General features: G+C 40.8%; 1 protein-coding gene across 10 annotated transcripts in view; it reads right to left on the reverse strand.

Moving 5' to 3' along the window:
• Positions 1 to 7,589: 7,589 nt before the first annotated feature.
• The window catches only part of LOC138751968 (uncharacterized), a 158,699-nt gene continuing 146,926 nt past the window's right edge, over positions 7,590 to 19,362 (reverse strand). For all 10 annotated transcript variants that reach the window (XM_069915049.1, XM_069915046.1, XM_069915048.1 and 7 more), the window contains 2 exons: positions 10,521 to 10,588; positions 7,590 to 7,866 (listed from right to left, as the gene is read on the reverse strand). In XM_069915049.1, the coding sequence (XP_069771150.1) occupies positions 10,539 to 10,588 (50 nt within the window). In that variant the 3' untranslated portion in view covers positions 7,590 to 7,866; positions 10,521 to 10,538. The remainder of the gene's footprint in view (positions 7,867 to 10,520; positions 10,589 to 19,362) is intronic.

Here is a 19,362-nt window from a genome sequence, read left to right on the forward strand (position 1 = left end):
ACCCCCTCCATAAATCTTCGTCCGCGAAGTCAAGCCAAAGAAGAAATGCTTCTGCCTAGAAATGAGGCAATATTTATGTGTAACAAATACGGTGAAGTGGATGACCTGACTCGGGTGTGATTCATTGGTTTTGCAACACCTCCCAGGAAACAAGCAGAGCTCCTGATTCATAACGCGTTGGAGCAGAATTAGGCCATTTGGCCCATCAAGTTTGATGTATTGTTTTTCCTCCCCTCAACGCCATTCTCTCATCTTCTCCCCGTAACCTTTGACACCCTTGTAATCAAGGGCCTTGCTCTAAATTACTTGGCCTCCACGGCCGTCTGTGGCGATGGATTCCACAGATTCACCACCCTTGCACTGTAAAAACTCCTCCGCTCCTTTATTCTGAGGCTGGTCCTTGACTCTCCCTTGACGAGAAACATCTTCTCCACATCCACACTATCCAGCTCTTTCAATATTCAGGAGGTTTCAATGAGATCTTCCCCCTCGTCCTTCTGAAGTCCAGCAAATACAGTCCCAGAGCAAGCAGACGCTCGTCATATATTAACCATCTCATCCCTGGCATGGTTCTCATAAACCTCCACTGGACTCTCTCCAATGTACCATCGAATTACACTGGACAACAATTGTTTTTTAAAAGGTTTGCTTCCTGAAAAAAAAGGGGATTATAATGGCAATGACCTGCACGGTTGGCGAAGCGGTCAGCACGACACTGTTATTGCGCCAGCGATCGGGGGCAGGGTTCGAATCCAGCGCTGTCTGTAAGTTCTCCCCATGTCTGCTGGGTTATTTTCCCCAGGGGAGGTTGAGACGCTCGGTGAAGTAGTAAACTTGATTCAACAATGGCTGGATGGGAGAAGCCAGAGAGTAGTGGTGGATGATGCTTCTCAGACTGGAGGCCCCTGTGACGAGTGGTGGGCCTCAGGGATCTGTTTTGGGACCATTGTTGTTTGTTGTCTATATCATTGATCTGGATGATAATGTGGTCAATTGGATCAGCAAGTTTACTGATGACGCTAAGATTGGAGACGTTGTGGACAGCGAGTTTTCAACAGTTCCAGAGGCATCTGGAAACAGCTGGAAAATTTAGCTGAAAAATGGCAGATGGAATTTAATGCAGACAATTGTGAGGTGTTGCACTTTGGAAGGACAAACCAAGAAATGTCGTACATGGTGAATGGTCGGGCACTGAGGAGTGCAGTAGAACAGAGGGATCTGGGAATACAGATACATAATTCCCTGCAAGTGACGTCACAGGTGGATTGGGTTATAAAGAGAGCTTTTGGCATATTGGCCTTCATAAGTGTTGGGTACAAAGTTGGGATGTTATGGTAAAGTTGTATAAGACATTGTTGAGGCCAGATTTGGAGTATTGTGTGCAGTTTTGGTCACCGAACTACAGGAAAGATATCAATAAGATGGAAAGAGGGCAGAGAAGATTTACCAGATGTTGCTGGGACTTCAGGAAGTGAGTTACAGGCAAAGGTTAAACAGGTCAGGACTTTATTCCCTGGAGTGCAGAAGAATGAGGGGAAATTTGAAAGAGGTTTTTAAAATTATAGGTAAAGGTTAAAGGCTCAATTATTGTCACATAATACTACATTTAGAATGTAACATACATGAAATTCTTTAACTTTTGTCTATCATAAGGCAGACAGAGTCACCATTTTGTCCACTGCCCCTCACATTGTTGTGAGGGGGGAAGACAGAGTAAATATAGGTCGGTTTTTTCCATTGAGGGTCAGTGAGATACAAACCAGAGGACATGGGTTAAGAGTGAAAGGGGAGGGAAGCTGAAGGGAATGAGACAGAGGGATGGGGAAGAGAGGGAGATGGAGCCAAACAAAAGCTGGAGGTCAGCCGTCCGGTTGGAGAGTGACAAGAAAGGTTTAGGAGGAACTTCTTCACACAGAGAGTGGTGGGGGGTGTGGAACGAGCTGCCAGCTGAAGTGGTGAATAGGGGATCAAATTTAACATTTAGGAGGAATTTGGACAAGTACGTGGATGGGAGAGGTATGGAGGACTACGGACTGGGTGCTGGTCAGTGGGACTAGGCAAAAAAAAGGTTTGATACAAACTAGAAGGGCTGAAGGGGCCTGTTCTGTGCTGTAATTGTTCCAACACAATAGTGGACATTAAATAACCATAATGTTGCATGGGACAGAAAAAAGAGGTAATTAAACATGAAAGGGTAGATAAATAAATGTTCACAGTTGCAATAATCTTTTTCCATCTTCCTGTTCCGCCCTCCATTCTCCTTGTCCATTCATCCCACCCTCCCCGCCACTTTCCCCTGTAAACATAGGAAAGGCAGCACCTCTCCCTCATGCAGGGACCTACACAGAGGAGACAGATACCCATATGAACCTCATCCAACCTGGTCTAATGCTGACCTATTTGAAATAGTCAGATTGATTGTCAGGTACAAACATGACATCACATACAACCCTGAGATTCCTTTACCTGCGAACGCTGCAGAATCACCACTAATTGGCAGTGCAAAAAATAAACTATACACTGCGTAAGCATGTAAACAAACAAAGCGAGATATGGTTGAAGGAAGGTTGTGACTGGCAGTTGAATGTTCCAGGAATTCTCTACTTTAGATGTGACAGAGTTGGTGGATTAAGAGGGGGAGGTGTGACATTACTTGTCAGGGAGGATATTACAGCAGAGCTGAGGCAAGATAGACTGGAGGGCTCGTCGAGGGAGGCAGTGTGGGTAGAGCTGAAAGATAAGAAGGGTGAGGTTACTATTATAGGGGTATATTATCGGCCTCCAAATGGGGAAAGGGAACGATAAGAGCAAATGTGCAAGGAAATAGGATGGTGTTGGTTGGGGATTTCAATTTTCCAAACATAGATTGGGAAATGCAGTCAGTAAAAGGGCAGGATGGCTTAGAGTTTACGCATTGTGTTGAGGATTGCTTTTTGCAGCAATATGTTGAGATGCCAACTAGAGGGGGAGCAGTGTTAGATCTGTTGTTTGGGAATGCAGTGGGGCAGGGAACGGAGGTACGTGTTGGAGAGAACTTCGGATCCAGTGATCACGGGTCAATTAGCTTTAGTTTAATGATGGAAAGAGATAGATCGGGTCCAAGGTTGAAGGTCTTCGAGTGGGGGAAGGCCAGATTTGGAGAAATGAGAGGAGACTTGCAGAGAGTTGTGTGGGCTGATCTTTTTGCCAGAAAGGATGTAGAGGAAATTTGGGGGGCATTTAAGGGTGAGATTTTGAGAGTACAGGATCTTCATGTTCCAGTCAGGCCAAAGGGGAAGACCAAAGTTTCGAGGGAGCCATGGTTTTCTGGTGAATTTAAAATGTTGGTTCGGGACAAGAGGAAAACCTATACCAAATATAAAAAAACAAGGGAATGAGGAGATGTATGGTCGTTACTTAGATTGCAGGAAGAACCTTTAGAGGGAAATTAGAAAGGCAAAAAGAAGGTATGAGGTGTCCATGGCTAATAAGGCAAAGGTGAATCCAGAATAGGACATTTACAGTTAAGGGGAGGGAATTGAGGCTCGCAGAGGAGACGAGGAACCTGGGGGTTATGGTACAGAGTTCACTGAAGGTGGATTCCCATGTAGACAGGGTGGTTAAGAAGGCATATAGTATGCTGGCCTTCATAAATCGTAGTCTAGATCATTGGTTCCCAACCTTTTTTATGCCCCGCACCCCTAAAAATTTTTAATATGTTCTCGCACCCCTTAAAGTATTAATTTATTTAAGAATAAAGTTGAAGGTGACCAAAACAAATTTGTATAATCAATTTTTAATAATATATAAACAAAAATGAAACATATGGAAAAGAAAAAAATGTTATAACAAATTAAAAGTAGCATAAACCCTACAAAAAAATTAAATTTTCATCCATACATGAAATTTCTTCAAAAAAATTAAAGAACTAATGTTCAAATCTTCATAAGCCAATTTAAATTTAATGCCTCTTTTGTTCCTGTTTATTGTTGAAGAGTTTTTCAAAACGTGGCGCTTTGTGGCTGATACCAGTCCGCGCGTCTGCCTGTGCCCCCAAGCGATTTCTAGATTTTGTCTTGATTGACAAAAGGGCACTAAATCCAGACTCGCGTCAGTACGTCGTCACGAATGAGATGAGCACGGTTAGTGCTTTTTCACAAAATCTTGGAAACATGTCCATTGCCGAACACCAATATTGTTCCAAAGTTTTGCTTTCAAACTGCATTTCAAGAACATGATTTGGGTGCAGTTCAATAAGATCTTCCTTCAGCTCTTCATCATCCGACATATTATCCAAATTGAAGGAGTATGTAATTATAAAAAAAATTGAAATGTTATCTTGCACCCCCGGAATGGGTGCGAGTACCCCTGGTTGGGAAACCCTGGTATAGAGTGTAGGAGTTTTGAAGTGATGCTGTGACTGTTTAAGGCATTGGTGAGGCCAGGTTTGGAGTACTGTGCTCAGTTCTGGTCTCCAAATTATAGAAAGGATATAGATAAGGTGGAGAGGGTGCAGAGAAGGTTTACAAGGATGTTGCCTGTCTTACAGCATCTGGATTACAGGGAGAGATTAAGGAGACTGGGATTTTATTCATTGGAACATAGATGGCTGAGAGGGGACCTGAAAGAGGTATTTAAAATGATGAAAGGAATAGACTGGACATAAACAGACTCTTTCCCCTGAGGGCAAGGGAGGTTGGAACAAGAGAGCATGAGTTAAGGGTAAGGGAGCAAAACTTTAGGAGGAATATTAGAGGATGCTTTTTCACTCAGCGAGTGGTGGCAGGATGGAATGATCTTCCAAATGAGATAGTTGCGGCAGAGTCCCTTCTGTCATTTAAGAGAAGGTTGGATGTGTCCATGGAGGTGAGGGGGTTGGAGGGTTATGGACGGAGAGTGAGAGGGTTGAGCTAGTTCAAGTGTGAGGTGCAGACTCGAAGGGTCGACATGGCCTGTTTCTGCAGTGTAAAGGGCTATATGGTTATAAATCACCATTGCTTTTTTGTAAAAGAAACATCAAAAAATTCAAAGTTAATATGACAGGAGCATGATCAGATATTGGCTGTCAATTAAAAATTTAATCAATTCTAGAATATGAATGATGAATGTTTGAAAAAAAAAATCTCCGTTACTAAAATTTTTAAAAATGCCGTATGTCTGAAATACCCAAATTTGCTTAAAAAAATGAATGAATGAAGAATGATAGCAGCAGATTTGGTAAGAATAGCTGGTCTGGAAGAGGAATGGTCTAGAACAGTATTTAAACAACAATTGAAATCACCTTCCCTCCCTCCATAATGATTAAATCAGGTAGGGCTGAAAATAATTTTTCAAAAGATGCTGGCTCATCAATATTTGGGATGCATATGTTTGCCAGCACAACCAGTTTATTATATAATTTACCTTTGAGAATTATGTAAAAAACTTGTTTATCTGATATACTATTATATGTATAAATAGAAAATGTTGATTAATATAAATAATAAAGCACCTCTAATTTTAGGGACAGGAGAGGAATGATAACTTGCCCCTTCCATTTAAATATCAGAATTCCTAGTGTGAGTTTCTTGGATAAAAAACTATCTGCCTTTAAATATCTGACATGGGCAAATATCCTATGTCGTTTGATCTTCCTATTCATGCCCTTAACATCCCAAGAGGTGATCTTTAAAGAGATCATCAATTTTAATTGAATAAAATTTAATTTAACTTAAATAAAATTTAATAACATCTCTGAATTTAATAAAGATTATACTTTATGTCAGACTTTTTGGATCCCCTTAATTTATCTTTGCTTTCTCAGAAGAGTCGTACAAGTCTGGAGGCTCCTAATTCTCAGGAGGAAATACTGTTTTGCTTCTGATAATCTAATATCTTTCTTTGGCTTGGCTTCGCGGACGAAGATTTATGGAGGGGGTAAAAAGTCCACGTCAGCTGCAGGCTCGTTTGTGGCTGACCAGTCCGATGCGGGACAGGCAGACACGATTGCAGCGGTTGCAAGGGAAAATTGGTTGGTTGGGGTTGGGTGTTGGGTTTTTCCTCCTTTGCCTTTTGTTCGTGAGGTGGGCTCTGCGGTCTTCTTCAAAGGAGGCTGCTGCCCGCCAAACTGTGAGGCGCCAAGATGCACGGTTTGAGGCGTTATCAGCCCACTGGCGGTGGTCAATGTGGCAGGCACCAAGAGATTTCTTTAGGCAGTCCTTGTACCTTTTCTTTGGTGCACCTCTGTCACGGTGGCCAGTGGAGAGCTCGCCATATAAAACGATCTTGGGAAGGCGATGGTCCTCCATTCTGGAGACGTGACCCATCCAGCGCAGCTGGATCTTCAGCAGCGTGGACTCGATGCTGTCGACCTCTGCCATCTCGAGTACCTCGACGTTAGGGGTGTGAGCGCTCCAATGGATGTTGAGGATGGAGCGGAGACAACGCTGGTGGAAGCGTTCTAGGAGCCGTAGGTGGTGCCGGTAGAGGACCCATGATTCGGAGCCGAACAGGAGTGTGGGTATGACAACGGCTCTGTATACGCTTATCTTTGTGATATATGATCAATGTAAACTTCATTGATCCATATGTTTTGGGCTTGCTTTAGTTTAGAAAAATTTTGGAGCATTATTTTCAAACTTTATCAGTAATTTTTAGTGTTAAATTAGAACCATGCCCCTTAATAGATTATAGGCAGGGAGTGGGTAGTTGGAACTAGTGGAGTTTCATGTAAATCGGTGCGGACTGGAAGGGCGGATGTGCCCTGTTTCTGTACTGTAATTGTTATATGGTTATATGGTTAATGCTTTGTTTGGTTTTTCACAAGAGAAAATATTATTGACTTCATCTCAGAAGCAAATTTTAGCTTTTACCTCATTGATAGCTCGACGGACAACCTTGATGAAATGGAAAGACAGTACTCCACCTACTCATTCTCAATGGTGACAGGAGGTCGTGTCTTTTCTAAGTTTAGAAAAAAAATCAAATATAATGTTAAAGATGTAACGGTGAATTTTTACAAGACGTGGGGGCCATTCATGGAGTATTAAAGAATTAGGACATTTGGATGCTCCTGGACAGCGTTTCTGAATGTTGTCTTTCGTGTCCTACGTATATTAGATATGCAAGTTAACCTTGTTTAGAGGGATGGATTTGATTAATGGGGGAGCCCTTTCTTTTTCCTCTTTTGCTTTCTTTTTTAAATATTTAGATATATTGGGTTTGACTGGGAAGGGTGCATACAATTTGTACTGTGTATGATCAAGTTTTTATTTGAAATGTACAAATTATTTGTCTTTTCTTATATTCTAGCATGTATTGGATCAATATGTGCGTATTTTTTTAAATTAAATTCAATAAAAATATTTTTTAAAAGATCACTGTAGTTGTTTTAAATTTGAAGTAGATCTAATACCAAGAGGTGTGTGCTCGTTGTGTGATGGCGGGGGGGGTGGGGGGGGAGGGAGCATTAGGAATGTGGCCTGGGAGCCAAAGGAGGTGGCAGACCAAAACAAATTTGGGAACCACTGACATGTTCGGCACAGACACACAGGCCTGGCCTGTTCCTGCACTACACTGTTCCGCGGCCTATGGTCTATTTCGAGCGCTCATGATAAAGGTGACAGTCAGAGTTGGTTTGAGGGCATTTATTGGCAGTTCAGTGCTTCACAGAAGCTCTGAGCATCCTTGGGAAAACCACAAGAACCTTTCACTTTTTAAAAGCGGTTTGTTTGCGCCTGAGGTCTAGGATTCTTGTCGCCATTAGCTTCCTTGTCCCAATGATGTTCATCAGGATGCGATGATGTGTTCTAGTCAGGCTTCTGCACCATTGGCAGAGGAGGGCGTATTGTGGCTGTGTTCAGGTAAGCTAAGATGGTTCTTTAGGTCTGCACAATTTCTGATGACTATCTGTGAGATGGGACAAAGTTCAAATTAGCTTCACGGTTTCCATTTTCTCTCTGTTTTACATTTCAGAAATAAGTTTGACTGATGCAACTTCTCTGTAAGACTATTTGTGATATTGTTCCTTCTACTGCAGTGGTTTTCAAACATTTTCTTTCCACTCACATACCACTTGAAGTAATCCCATAGTTGCCCTAAGGGATGATTGAACATGAGTGGAAAGAAAAAGTTTGAAAACCACTGCTCTACTGTGTGAAAATGCAAATTGGAGGAACAACTCCTCATATTCCATCTGGGCACCTCCAACTGGATGGCATTCAACATTGACATCTCTGGTTTCCATTAGCACCCCACACTCCACTTTCCTCTCTCTCTTTCTCTTCCCTTCTTCTCCTCTCCTCCATTTCTGCATTCACAAAGCCACCCCCTCCACCAATCAATTCTCACCTTTCATCTGATGGTCTGCACTCCTTTCCCTGACCCTTCCATCCCTTCTCCTCCAGTCTTTTTATCCAGGCTCCTGCCTGCTTTTTGCTTGTACCTTGAAGAAGAGCTCAGGCCCGAAACATCAGTTCCACATCTTTACCTTCTGTTGGCACGGCAACTTCCTCCATCGTTTCTGTGTTTTTACTTAAATGTGTTATGACCCCCAGGAGAGGGCCCCTGTTGAGATTGGCTGATTTAGAGTATAGAGTTACAATGAAAAGGAAGGTCAATTAGCATCAAGCAAGGGCAGCATGTTGTGGGGTTCAGTCAGGAGCCTGATGGCTGCAGGAAAGAAACTTCAAGGTATGAGAGACTCAGGCCTGAAACATTGGTTATGTATCTTTATCTCCCATAGACGCTGCAAGACCTGCTGAATTCCTCCAGCATTTCTGTGCTTTTACTACAATTAGTGTTCTACAGAGTTTTCTAATGCATTGGAGTATGTGACGTTTCTTTTATTATAATAAATAAACTTGGGTTCTTTTTAAAATATCTAGATTTATCAACTAAGCAAACAGCACAAAAAACAGAACATACACATGCCAGACCTAAGGTGGAGGCATCCATCGTGAATCTCCCCAAGATGTAACATTCCCCAGATGCTATACACTCTGTCTCTGACTCTTCCTGGTGGTAGCATTCTATCACTACAGAGTATTTTATCAGCAATTATGTTTCACCTATTTTTCACTGGTGTACCTTCCCAGGAAGTGTTTGGTGTGTTTAGTGGTAATTATAATCTAAATAGCTTCATAATCAAGCAGGGGAAAACGTTTCAACGGCGATTTAGTATTATGTTTCATTATTTGGGGAATTGAGTTCAACAGTAGGGAGGTCATGTTACAACTCCACGAATCTCTAGTAAGACCACAATGAGAATATTGTGTTCAGTTCTGGTCACCTCATTGTGGGAAGGATGTGGAAGCTATGGAGAGGGGGCAGAGATGATTTACCAGGATGTTGCCTGAATTGGAAAATGTCTTATGAGGCCAGGTTAGCAAAGCTGGAACTTTTCTCTTTGGAGCGTAGAAGGATGAGAGGAGACTTAATAGAAGTCAACAAGACTATGTGAGACATAGATAGGGTGGACAGCAGCATCTGTTTCCCAGGGCAGGATCAGCAAATTCCAGAGGACATCTGTACAAAATTAAGGGAGGGGAGACATCAGGGGTAAGTTTTTTACATAGAGAGCTGTGGGGGCCTGGAACGCCTTGCCAGGGATGGTGGAGGAGGCTGAAACATTAGGGGTATTTAAGAGACTCTTAGATAAGCACATGGTTGGAATAAAAATAGAGGTTAACAGGGTAGGGAGGGTTTAGTATTTGTTTAAGGAATATATGGGTTGGCACAAGATATATATGTTCTATGTTCTCCAACTGTGTGGGATTATGAAGGGAATTGAAATGGTTGGCTTCGGAGAGTTCACGCTTAGACTGCAACAGAGTATAGGCATTCAGTGAAGTCGTCTCCCAGTCTACATTTGGTCTCCCGAATGTAGAGGAAGCCACACTAAGTGACCCGAATGCAGTGGATTTGGATGAACGAGTTGCAGGTAAAGCTCTGCCACCTTCACTCTGTCCAGATCAGTGACAGGAATCCCCAATGGCCAACCATTTCAATTCTGCACCCCACTCCCACGTTGACATGTCTGTCCATGGTCACATGAACTGTTAAACCAAGACCACTTGTGAAATGGAGGAACCACACTTAATTTTCTATCTGGGCACTTCCCAACTGGGTGGTAATAATATACAATTTGCCGGTTTCTGCTAGACCACTCCCGTTCTCGCTCCCTTCCCTATCCTTCTTCTTTCCTCCAGCTCTCCACCCTCTTCCCTCTCTATTCACAGAGCTACCCCCTCCTTCCCTGTTGTGCCCTCTCTCCCTTATCCACCTTCTGCCTGTGGGATCACGTTCCTTCCCCTGCCCCTCCTCCCCACCATTTTGTTCAGGCAGCTGCCTACATTTTGCTCATAGCCCAAAACATTGGTTCTGTATCTTTATCTTTGCTACATAAGGTCCACAGTTTGACCTGCTGAGTTTCTCTATTGTTGTGTTTTTACTTCAATCACAGTGTCTGCAGACTCTCGTGTTTTACACCTCTCTTCCACACCTGATCAGCTACCACCAGTTATTTTAAATTAAGACTTTCTACTTCTTGATTTATAACTTACCAGTTCTTGATTCAGAGATTACGAGGTTGAAGGAGCTTCACTGGGCATAAAGTAGACATCATTCAGTCCTGTCAACAAATGGAGAAGACTCATTATCCCTCATCCTTATCAGTAATGAAGACTTCACCTGGTCAGATGTCCTCGCCCCTGTGCCCGAATCTATAAACTACAGTGCATTGTACAGTATTTTCCCAAATGACAATTGCGAGAATAGTGTTTATGTAATAAGTGCCCGACGAGCTATTCTTTGATTGAAAACGTGGCTGAATGATGCACCAACAACAACTTTGCACTCAATGTCACCAAAACTAAGCGGCTAATTGTTCACTTCAGAAAGAGATCCAGTGATCATTGAGGGGATCAGAGTTTGAGAGTTCTTGGGAGTCCCTACCTCCGAGGATCTTTCCTGGACGCAACACACTAATGACATCGTGAAGAAAGCTCGTCAGCGCCTCCACTTCCTCAGGAGTGTGCGGAGGTTTGGCGTGACTGAAAATTTTGACAGAAGTGTGCTGACCGGCTGCATCACAGTCTGGTATAGGGGCACCATTTGCCCTGATCATAAAGCCCTGAAAAAGGTAGTGGACACAGCCCAGGACATCAGAGGCAAAACTCTTCCCTCTAATGAGAACATCTACAGGGAACGCTACCACTGGAGAGTAGCAGCAATCACCAAGTATCCACACCACCTCATTGTTGAGTACCTCAGCTCTGTCCGCCGCAATAGTGTGGATATTCCAGTACCCACCAATTTCAATTCTCCACCCCATTCCCTTGCCGACATTTCTGTCCATGGTCTCATGTTGACTGAGACCACCCGTAAATTGGAGGAATAATGCCTCACCTTCCCTCCAACCAGATGACATTAATATCGACTTCTCTGGCATTTGTTAAATTCCACCCCCTTCATCTCTCCACTGCCTGTCTCCTTTTGCACAGACATGATCAATTCCATCTAGTCCCTGATCCCATCCAATGAGCACCTTTTGTTGGTCTGGATTCCTCCCCCATTGTTTGAATTTGAAGACTTTCTGATACATCCTCTTCTGCCTTTTCTGATTGTTCCTCGAAGAAGGCTCAGGCCCGAAATGTCTTTGTCTCTGATAAATACTGAATAAACCAGCTGAGTTCCTCCAGCATTTTTACTATAATCATAGCATCTGCAGCCTATCATGTTTCTCCACACCTCCCAGGCCACGCTCTGTTCTCGCTGCTGCCATCAGGAAAGAGGTGGAGGTGCCCCAAGACTCGCCCCACTAGGTTCAGGAACAGCTGTTCACCCTCCACCATCAGACTCCTCAATGACAAACTCAGGGACTCATTTAAGGACTTTTTGTGCTTTTTTTCTCTCTGTATTGCACAATCAGTTTGTTTATATTTCTTTATTTGTTTACATTGTGTACAGATTTTTTTTTTACCTTCAATAAGTGGTAGTTCTGCATCACCCACAGGAAAAAGAATCTCAGGGTTGTATGTTATGTCATATATGTATGTGTGTTGGGCCAGGAAAGATCCTCTGAGGTGGTGATTCCCGAGAAGTTAAATGTGAGAAATGAAAGGGTTAACAGCTCGTGATAGTGTAGCTAGGTTTTGCAGCATTCTAATAAAGAGGGGAAAGGCAATTCAAAAGGCCCAATTAGCATGACGACCAACTGTAAGAATTTACTTTGAACCAATCAACGAGCAGGTCTGATGAGAGGCTGTCAATCTTGTGTAGCAATGGAATTTGTACTTAGAAGTAATGGTATAAGATAAGAATGTATAGTGTAAACTTTTGATTAGGCCAAATGTAGCTCCGCCCATGTGTGAACAAGAACATGAGGTCAGTCTTTCAATGAGGTCATATGTAATTACACCACTAGGTCACCAGGGGTCACCAGGGGTCCAGAGCTTCAATCTAGCCTTCCAGGTTCATCTTGCAGAGAGACAAGACCTCTTAGTGTACATATTAGTTTATTAAAGCTGTCTTATACTCACACTGCTGGTGTGGTTATTGTCAGTACAATTTAATAAACTAATAAGTACACTAAGAGGTCTTGTCTCTCTGCAAGACGAACCTGGAAGGCTAGACTGAAGCTCAGGACTGCTTTATATACAAGGTCACCAGGATGACCCCTGGTGACCTAGTGGTATAATTACATATCACTACACTCTCAGCCAGCTTTTATAGAGAGCATCTTTGCAGAATAAAGAAAGTCTGACCAGATGAATGGTTCGGTATCGTCATCTCATAGAGTCACCGAATGAACTGGAATCCACAAATGAGCTCACCCTTTCCACCTTTGATCCCCCAATAATCACTGGACCGTAAACCTCTGGTTTTCCCTTCCTGATGTCTACAATCAGCTCCTTGGTTCTAGTGACATGGAGCGCGAGGTTGTTGTTGGTGCACCCTTTGGCCAAATTTTCAATCTCTACCCTGTTTGCTGACTCATCGCTCCCTTTTATACAACATTCTACTGTGGTATCGTCAGCAAATTTGTAGATGATGTTATTATCGTACCGACCCACACAGTCACAGGTGTAAAGTGAGTAGAGCAGGGGCTAAGAACACAGCCCTGTGGTGCTCGGTACTGATGGAGATTGTGGAGTGTTAAATAAAGTGTATTATATGATTGATGGTGTTTTATATTAAAAAAAAATCTAAGATTGACCATTCCCTAAACATTGAAGAGATACTTAAACATTCATGTGGGAACTGTGCAGATGAGGAAATTTTATTTTAAATTAGATGTACAGCACGGTAACAGGCTCTTCTGGCCCACGAGTTCATGCTGCCCAAATATATTCATCAACTTAAAACCCTTTTGAGTTTTTATCCAAGACCTATTCTAAGATCTTTTAAGATCTTGGAAGGCATGGTTAGTGTAGCAGTTGGCGCAAAGGCTTTGCAGCGCCAGCGATCAGGACTGGGGTTCAGGATCAGCGCCAAGGGGGGCATCTGCAGGCATTTCCCTCCATATGGTCATGGCCATCACTCACCAGACCCACCCCCACCCTCTTCAGTGTCACTAGCATGCATCAAGCATCAATGACGTCTCGCTTGACACATGCTAACAACTTTCCACCCGCCCCAGACCGCATCACTTGTGTGCCACTATAGAAGCAGTGCTCTCGTCACCTACATCAGAGGGGTGGAATGCCCCTCCTGGTGCCGACGCTGCCAGGGTTTGAATCCCTCGCGGTCTGTAAGGAGTTTGTACGTTCACCCCATGATTGTGTGGGTTTTCCACGGGGGCTCCGGTTTCCTCCCACTGTTCAAAAATGTAATGGGGTTGTAGGTAAATTGGGCGTAAATTTAGTGGTACAGACTCGTGGACCGAAATGGCCTGTTACCGTGCTGTATGCCTGAATTTTAAAAATTTACATTTTAATTCAATTTAAATATTTAGTTTAATTTAAACTACAATTATGAAGCTCCTAAACAAACTTATGTTATAGTACTCTAAAGTCAAAAAGGAAATATTTGTAATTTACGTACATATGATAAGAGAAGAACAAATGAAAGAAATAGAAGGACAAACCCAGATAGGACATACACGGTAAATGGTCAGGCACGGAGGAGTGCAGTAGAACAGAGGGATCTGGGAATACAGGTACATAATTCCCTGAAAGAGTTGACACAGGTAGATAGAGTTGCAAAGAGAGCTTTTGGCATCTTGACCCTCATAAATCAAAATATTGAGTACAGGGGAGTTGGGATGCTATGGTATAAGACATTGGTGAGGCCAAATTTGGGGTATTATGTACAATTTTGGTCACGTAACTACAGGAAAGATATCAATAAGATAGAAAGGGTGCAGAGAGATTTACTAGGATGTTGCCCTGACTTCAGGGACTGAGTTACAGGGAAAGGTTAAACAGGTTTGGGTTTTATTCCCTGGAGCATAGAAGAATGAGGGGAGATTTGATAGAGATATTTAAAATTATGAGGGGGATGGGCAGAGTAAATGTAGGTTGGCTTTTTCTACTGAGGGGAGGTGAGATAGAAACCAATGGTCATGGGTTAAGGGTGAAAGGGGGAACATGAGGTGGAACACAGAGAGTGGTGGGGGTGTGGAATGAGCTGCCAGCTGAGGCAGTGAATGTGGGCTCAATTTTAACATTTTTTTTTAAAGGTTTTATTTTTCACACCATAAACCACATTAATCATGATACATACTTTTTCCTTTTCAAATATATACAGTGCCATTTTCTTCCCCCCCCTCCCTCCTCCCATCCCACCCTCCCTACCTCTCCCCTCCCGTCCATTTAAAGTACAAAATCTAGGATACATTAAACCAGTCAAACAATGTTGTCATTCAATAAAAATAAACAAGAAATTCCACTGAGTCCATTCTTTTCATTTCCTTCTCCTTTCGTTAATTTAGGTAGTGAATGTCCCCGGTAGGTTTTCTCTATTGTGTTTCATGTAAGGCTCCCATATTTGTTCAAATATTTCAATATTATTTCTTAAACTATATGTTATTTTTTCTAATGGAATATATTTATTCATTTCTATATACCATTGTATTTTCAAATTATCTTCCGATTTCCAGGTTGACATAATACATTTTTTAACTACGGCTAGAGCTATCTTAACAAATCTTTTTTGTGCATCCTCCAAATCAATTCCAAATTCTTTGTTTTTTATGTTACTTAGGAGGAAGATCTCTGGATTCTTTGGTATATTGTTTTCTGTCATTTTATTTAATATTTGGTTTAGATCTTCCCAAAATTTTTCTACTTTCTCACATGTCCAGATTGCATGAATTGTTGTTCCCATTTCTTTTTTACATCGAAACCATCTATCAGATACTGTTGGGTCCCATTTATTTAACTTTTGAGGTGTAATGTATAGCCTGTGTATCCAGTTATATTGTATCATATGTAACCTCGTATTTATTGTATTTCTCATCGTTCCAGAACATAACTTCTCCCATGTTTCCTTTTTAATCTTTATATTTAAATCTTGTTCCCATTTTTGTTTAGTTTTACCATTTGTTTCCTCATTCTCCTTTTCTTGCAGTTTAATATACATATTTGTTATAAATCTTTTGATTATCATTATATCTGTAATCACATATTCAAAGTTACTTCCCTCTGGTAACCTCAGACTGCTTCCTAATTTGTCCTTCAAGTAGGATCTCAATTGGTAATATGCCAGCACTGTATCTTGAGTTATATTGTATTTATCTTTCATTTGTTCAAAGGATAATAATCTATTTCCTGAAAAACAATTTTCTATTCTTTTAATCCCTTTTTTCTCCCATTCTCTAAAGGAAGGGTTATCCATTGTAAAAGGGAGTAACTTGTTTTGCGTCAATATTAGTCTTGGTAATTGATAATTTGTTTTATTCCTTTCTACATGAATCTTCTTCCACATATTGAGTAGATGATGTAATACTGGAGAACTTCTATATTGTACCAATTTTTCATCCCATTTATATAATATGTGTTCAGGTATCTTTTCCCCTATTTTATCTAATTCTAATCTCGTCCAGTCTGGTTTTTCCCTTGTTTGATAAAAATCTGATAGGTATCTTAATTGTGCGGCTCTATAATAATTTTTAAAGTTTGGCAGTTGTAAGCCTCCTTGTTTATACCATTCTGTTAATTTATCTAGTGCTATCCTTGGTTTCCCCTCTTTCCATAAAAATTTCCTTATTATTTTCTTTAACTCCTTGAAGAATTTCTCTGTCAGGTGTATTGGCAATGCCTGAAATAGGTATAATATCCTTGGAAAAATGTTCATTTTAATACAGTTTATCCTTCCTATTAGTGTTAGTGGCAAATCTTTCCAATGCTCTAAATCGTCTTGTAATTTTTTATTTAGTGGATAATAATTGAGTTTATATAGTTGGCCGAGATTTTTATTTATTTGTACACCTAGGTATCTTATTGCTTGCATTTGCCATCGCAATGGTGATTCCTTCTTAAATTTTGAGAAATCCGCATTATTCATAGGTATTGCTTCACTTTTATTTACGTTGATCTTGTAACCCGACACTTCTCCATATTCCTTCAATTACTTATATAATTCTTTTATTGATAGTTCTGGTTCTGTTAAGTATACTATAACATCATCCGCAAATAAACTGATTTTATATTCCTTGTCTTTTATTTTTATCCCTTTTATATTATTTTCCGTTCTTATCAATTCTGTTAGTGGTTCTATAGCTAACGCGAACAATAAAGGTGATAGTGGGCATCCCTGCCGTGTTGACCTGCTTAAGTTAAATTGCTTTGATACATATCCATTTACTGTCATTTTCGCCAATGGTCCCTTATATAATGCTTTAATCCAATTAATATACTTCTCTGGTAAACTGAATTTTTGCAATACTTTGAATAAATAATTCCATTCTACTCTGTCCAAGGCCTTCTCTGCGTCTAAAGCAACTGCTACTGTTGGCGCTTTACTCCCTTCTACTGCATGAATTAAGTTAATAAATTTACAAATATTGTCTGTTGTGCGCTTTTTTTTTATAAATCCAGTTTGGTCTAGATTTACCATTTTCGGTACATACTCTGCTAATCTGTTTGATAATAGTTTAGCTATTATCTTATAATCTCCTATTATTATCACCTAAGGCTCCTAGAACGCTTCCACCAGTGTTGTCTCCTCTCCATCCTCAACATACATTGGAGCGCTTTCATCCCTAACGTCGAAGTACTCGAGATGGCAGAGGTCGATAGCATCGAGTCCACGCTGCTGAAGATCCAGCTGCGCTGGGTGGGTCACGTCTCCAGAATGGAGGACCATCGCCTTCCCAAGATCGTGTTATATGGCGAGCTCTCCACTGGCCACCGTGACAGAGGTGCACCAAAGAAAAGGTACAAGGACTGCCTAAAGAAATCTCTTGGTGCCTGCCACATTGACCACCGCCAGTGGGCTGATATCGCCTCAAACCGTGCATCTTGGCGCCTCACAGTTTGGTGGGAAGCAACCTCCTTTGAAGAAGACCGCAGAGCCCACCTCACTGACAAAAGGCAAAGGAGGAAAAACCCAACTCCCAACCCCAACCAACCAATTTTCCCCTGCAACCGCTGCAACCGTGTCTGCCTGTCCCGCATCGGACTTGTCAGCCACAAACGAGCCTGCAGCTGACGTGGACATTTACCCCCTCCATAAATCTTCGTCCGCGAAGCCAAGCCAAAGATAATCTGTGTTAAGTAAAGATATTGGTCTATATGACGCTGGTGCGAGTGGATCTTTCCCTTGCTTTAGTATTACTGTAATTATTGCTGTTTTACATGAATCTGGTAAGCTTTGTGTTTTATCAATCTGGTTGATTACTTCCAGGAGGGGAGGAATTAATAAATCTTTAAATGTTTTATAGAATTCTATTGGGAATCCACCCTCTCCTGGTGTCTTATTATTTGGTAATTTTTTTATTATCTCTTGTATTTCTACTATTCCAAATGGTTCTGTTAATTTATTTTGTTCCTCTATTTGTAGTTTTGGTAGTTCAATTTTAGTTAGAAATTCATCTATTTTCCCTTCTTTCCCTTCGTTTTCAGTTTGGTATAATTGTTCATAGAATTCTCTAAAGTTTTCCTTGATCTCCTTTGGATTATATGTGATTTGTTTGTCTTTTTTCCTTGATGCCAATACCATTTACTTAGCTTGTTCTGTCTTAAGCTGCCATGCTAGAATTTTGTGTGTTTTTTCACCCAGTTCATAATATTTCTGTTTCGTCTTCATTATATTCTTCTCCACCTTATATGTTTGTAGTATTTCATATTTTATTTTTTTATCTGCCAATTCTCTTCTTTTAGTTGTATCTTCCTTCATTGCTAATTCTTTTTCTATATTTACTATTTCCCTTTCCAACTGCTCTGTTTCCTGATTATAGTCCTTCTTCATCTTGGTTATATAACTTATTATTTGCCCTCTAATGAACGCTTTCATTGCGTCCCATAGTATAAACTTATCTTTCACTGATTCCGTATTTATTTCAAAATACATTTTAATTTGTCTTTCAATAAATTCTCTAAAATCCTGCCTTTTGAGTAACATGGAGTTTAATCTCCATCTATACATTCTTGGAGGGATGTCCTCTAACTCTATTGTCAATATCAAGGGTGAATGGTCCGATAGTATTCTAGCTTTATATTCTGTTTTTCTTTCTCTGTCTTGCATACGAGCTGATAACAAAAATAGGTCTATTCTTGAGTATGTTTTTTGTCTACCCGAGTAATATGAATATTCCTTTTCCTTTGGGTGTTGTTTCCTCCATATATCCAAAAGTTGCATTTCTTCCATCGATTTAATTATAAATTTGGTTACTTTGTTCTTTCTGTTAATTTTTTTACCAGTTTTGTCCATATTTGAATCCAAATTCAGGTTGAAATCCCCTCCTATTAATAAGTTCCCTTGCGTATCTGCTATCTTCAAAAAAATATCTTGCATAAACTTTTGATCTTCTTCGTTAGGTGAATATACATTGAGTAGATTCCAAAACTCCGAATATATCTGACATTTTATCATTACATATCTCCCTGCTGGATCTATTATTTCCTCTTCTATTTTAATTGGCACATTTTTACTAATTAATATAGCTACTCCTCTTGCTTTTGAATTATACGACGCTGCTGTTATGTGTCCTACCCAATCTCTCTTTAATTTCTTGTGCTCCAATTCAGTTAAATGTGTTTCTTGCACAAATGCTATATCAATTTTTTCTTTTTTCAGTAAATTTAGCAGTTTCTTCCTTTTAATTTGGTTATGTATTCCGTTAATATTTAAAGTCATATAGTTCAGCGTAGCCATTTTATACTTTGTTTATCTTCCCTTTCCGTTTCTCCATCATTACCTTTCCTTCTTATCCATTTCTGCTTTCTTGTTTTGAACACTTTA

Source organism: Narcine bancroftii, chromosome 1 (assembly GCF_036971445.1).
Source record: "Narcine bancroftii isolate sNarBan1 chromosome 1, sNarBan1.hap1, whole genome shotgun sequence".
Taxonomy (NCBI): Eukaryota; Metazoa; Chordata; class Chondrichthyes; order Torpediniformes; family Narcinidae; genus Narcine; species Narcine bancroftii.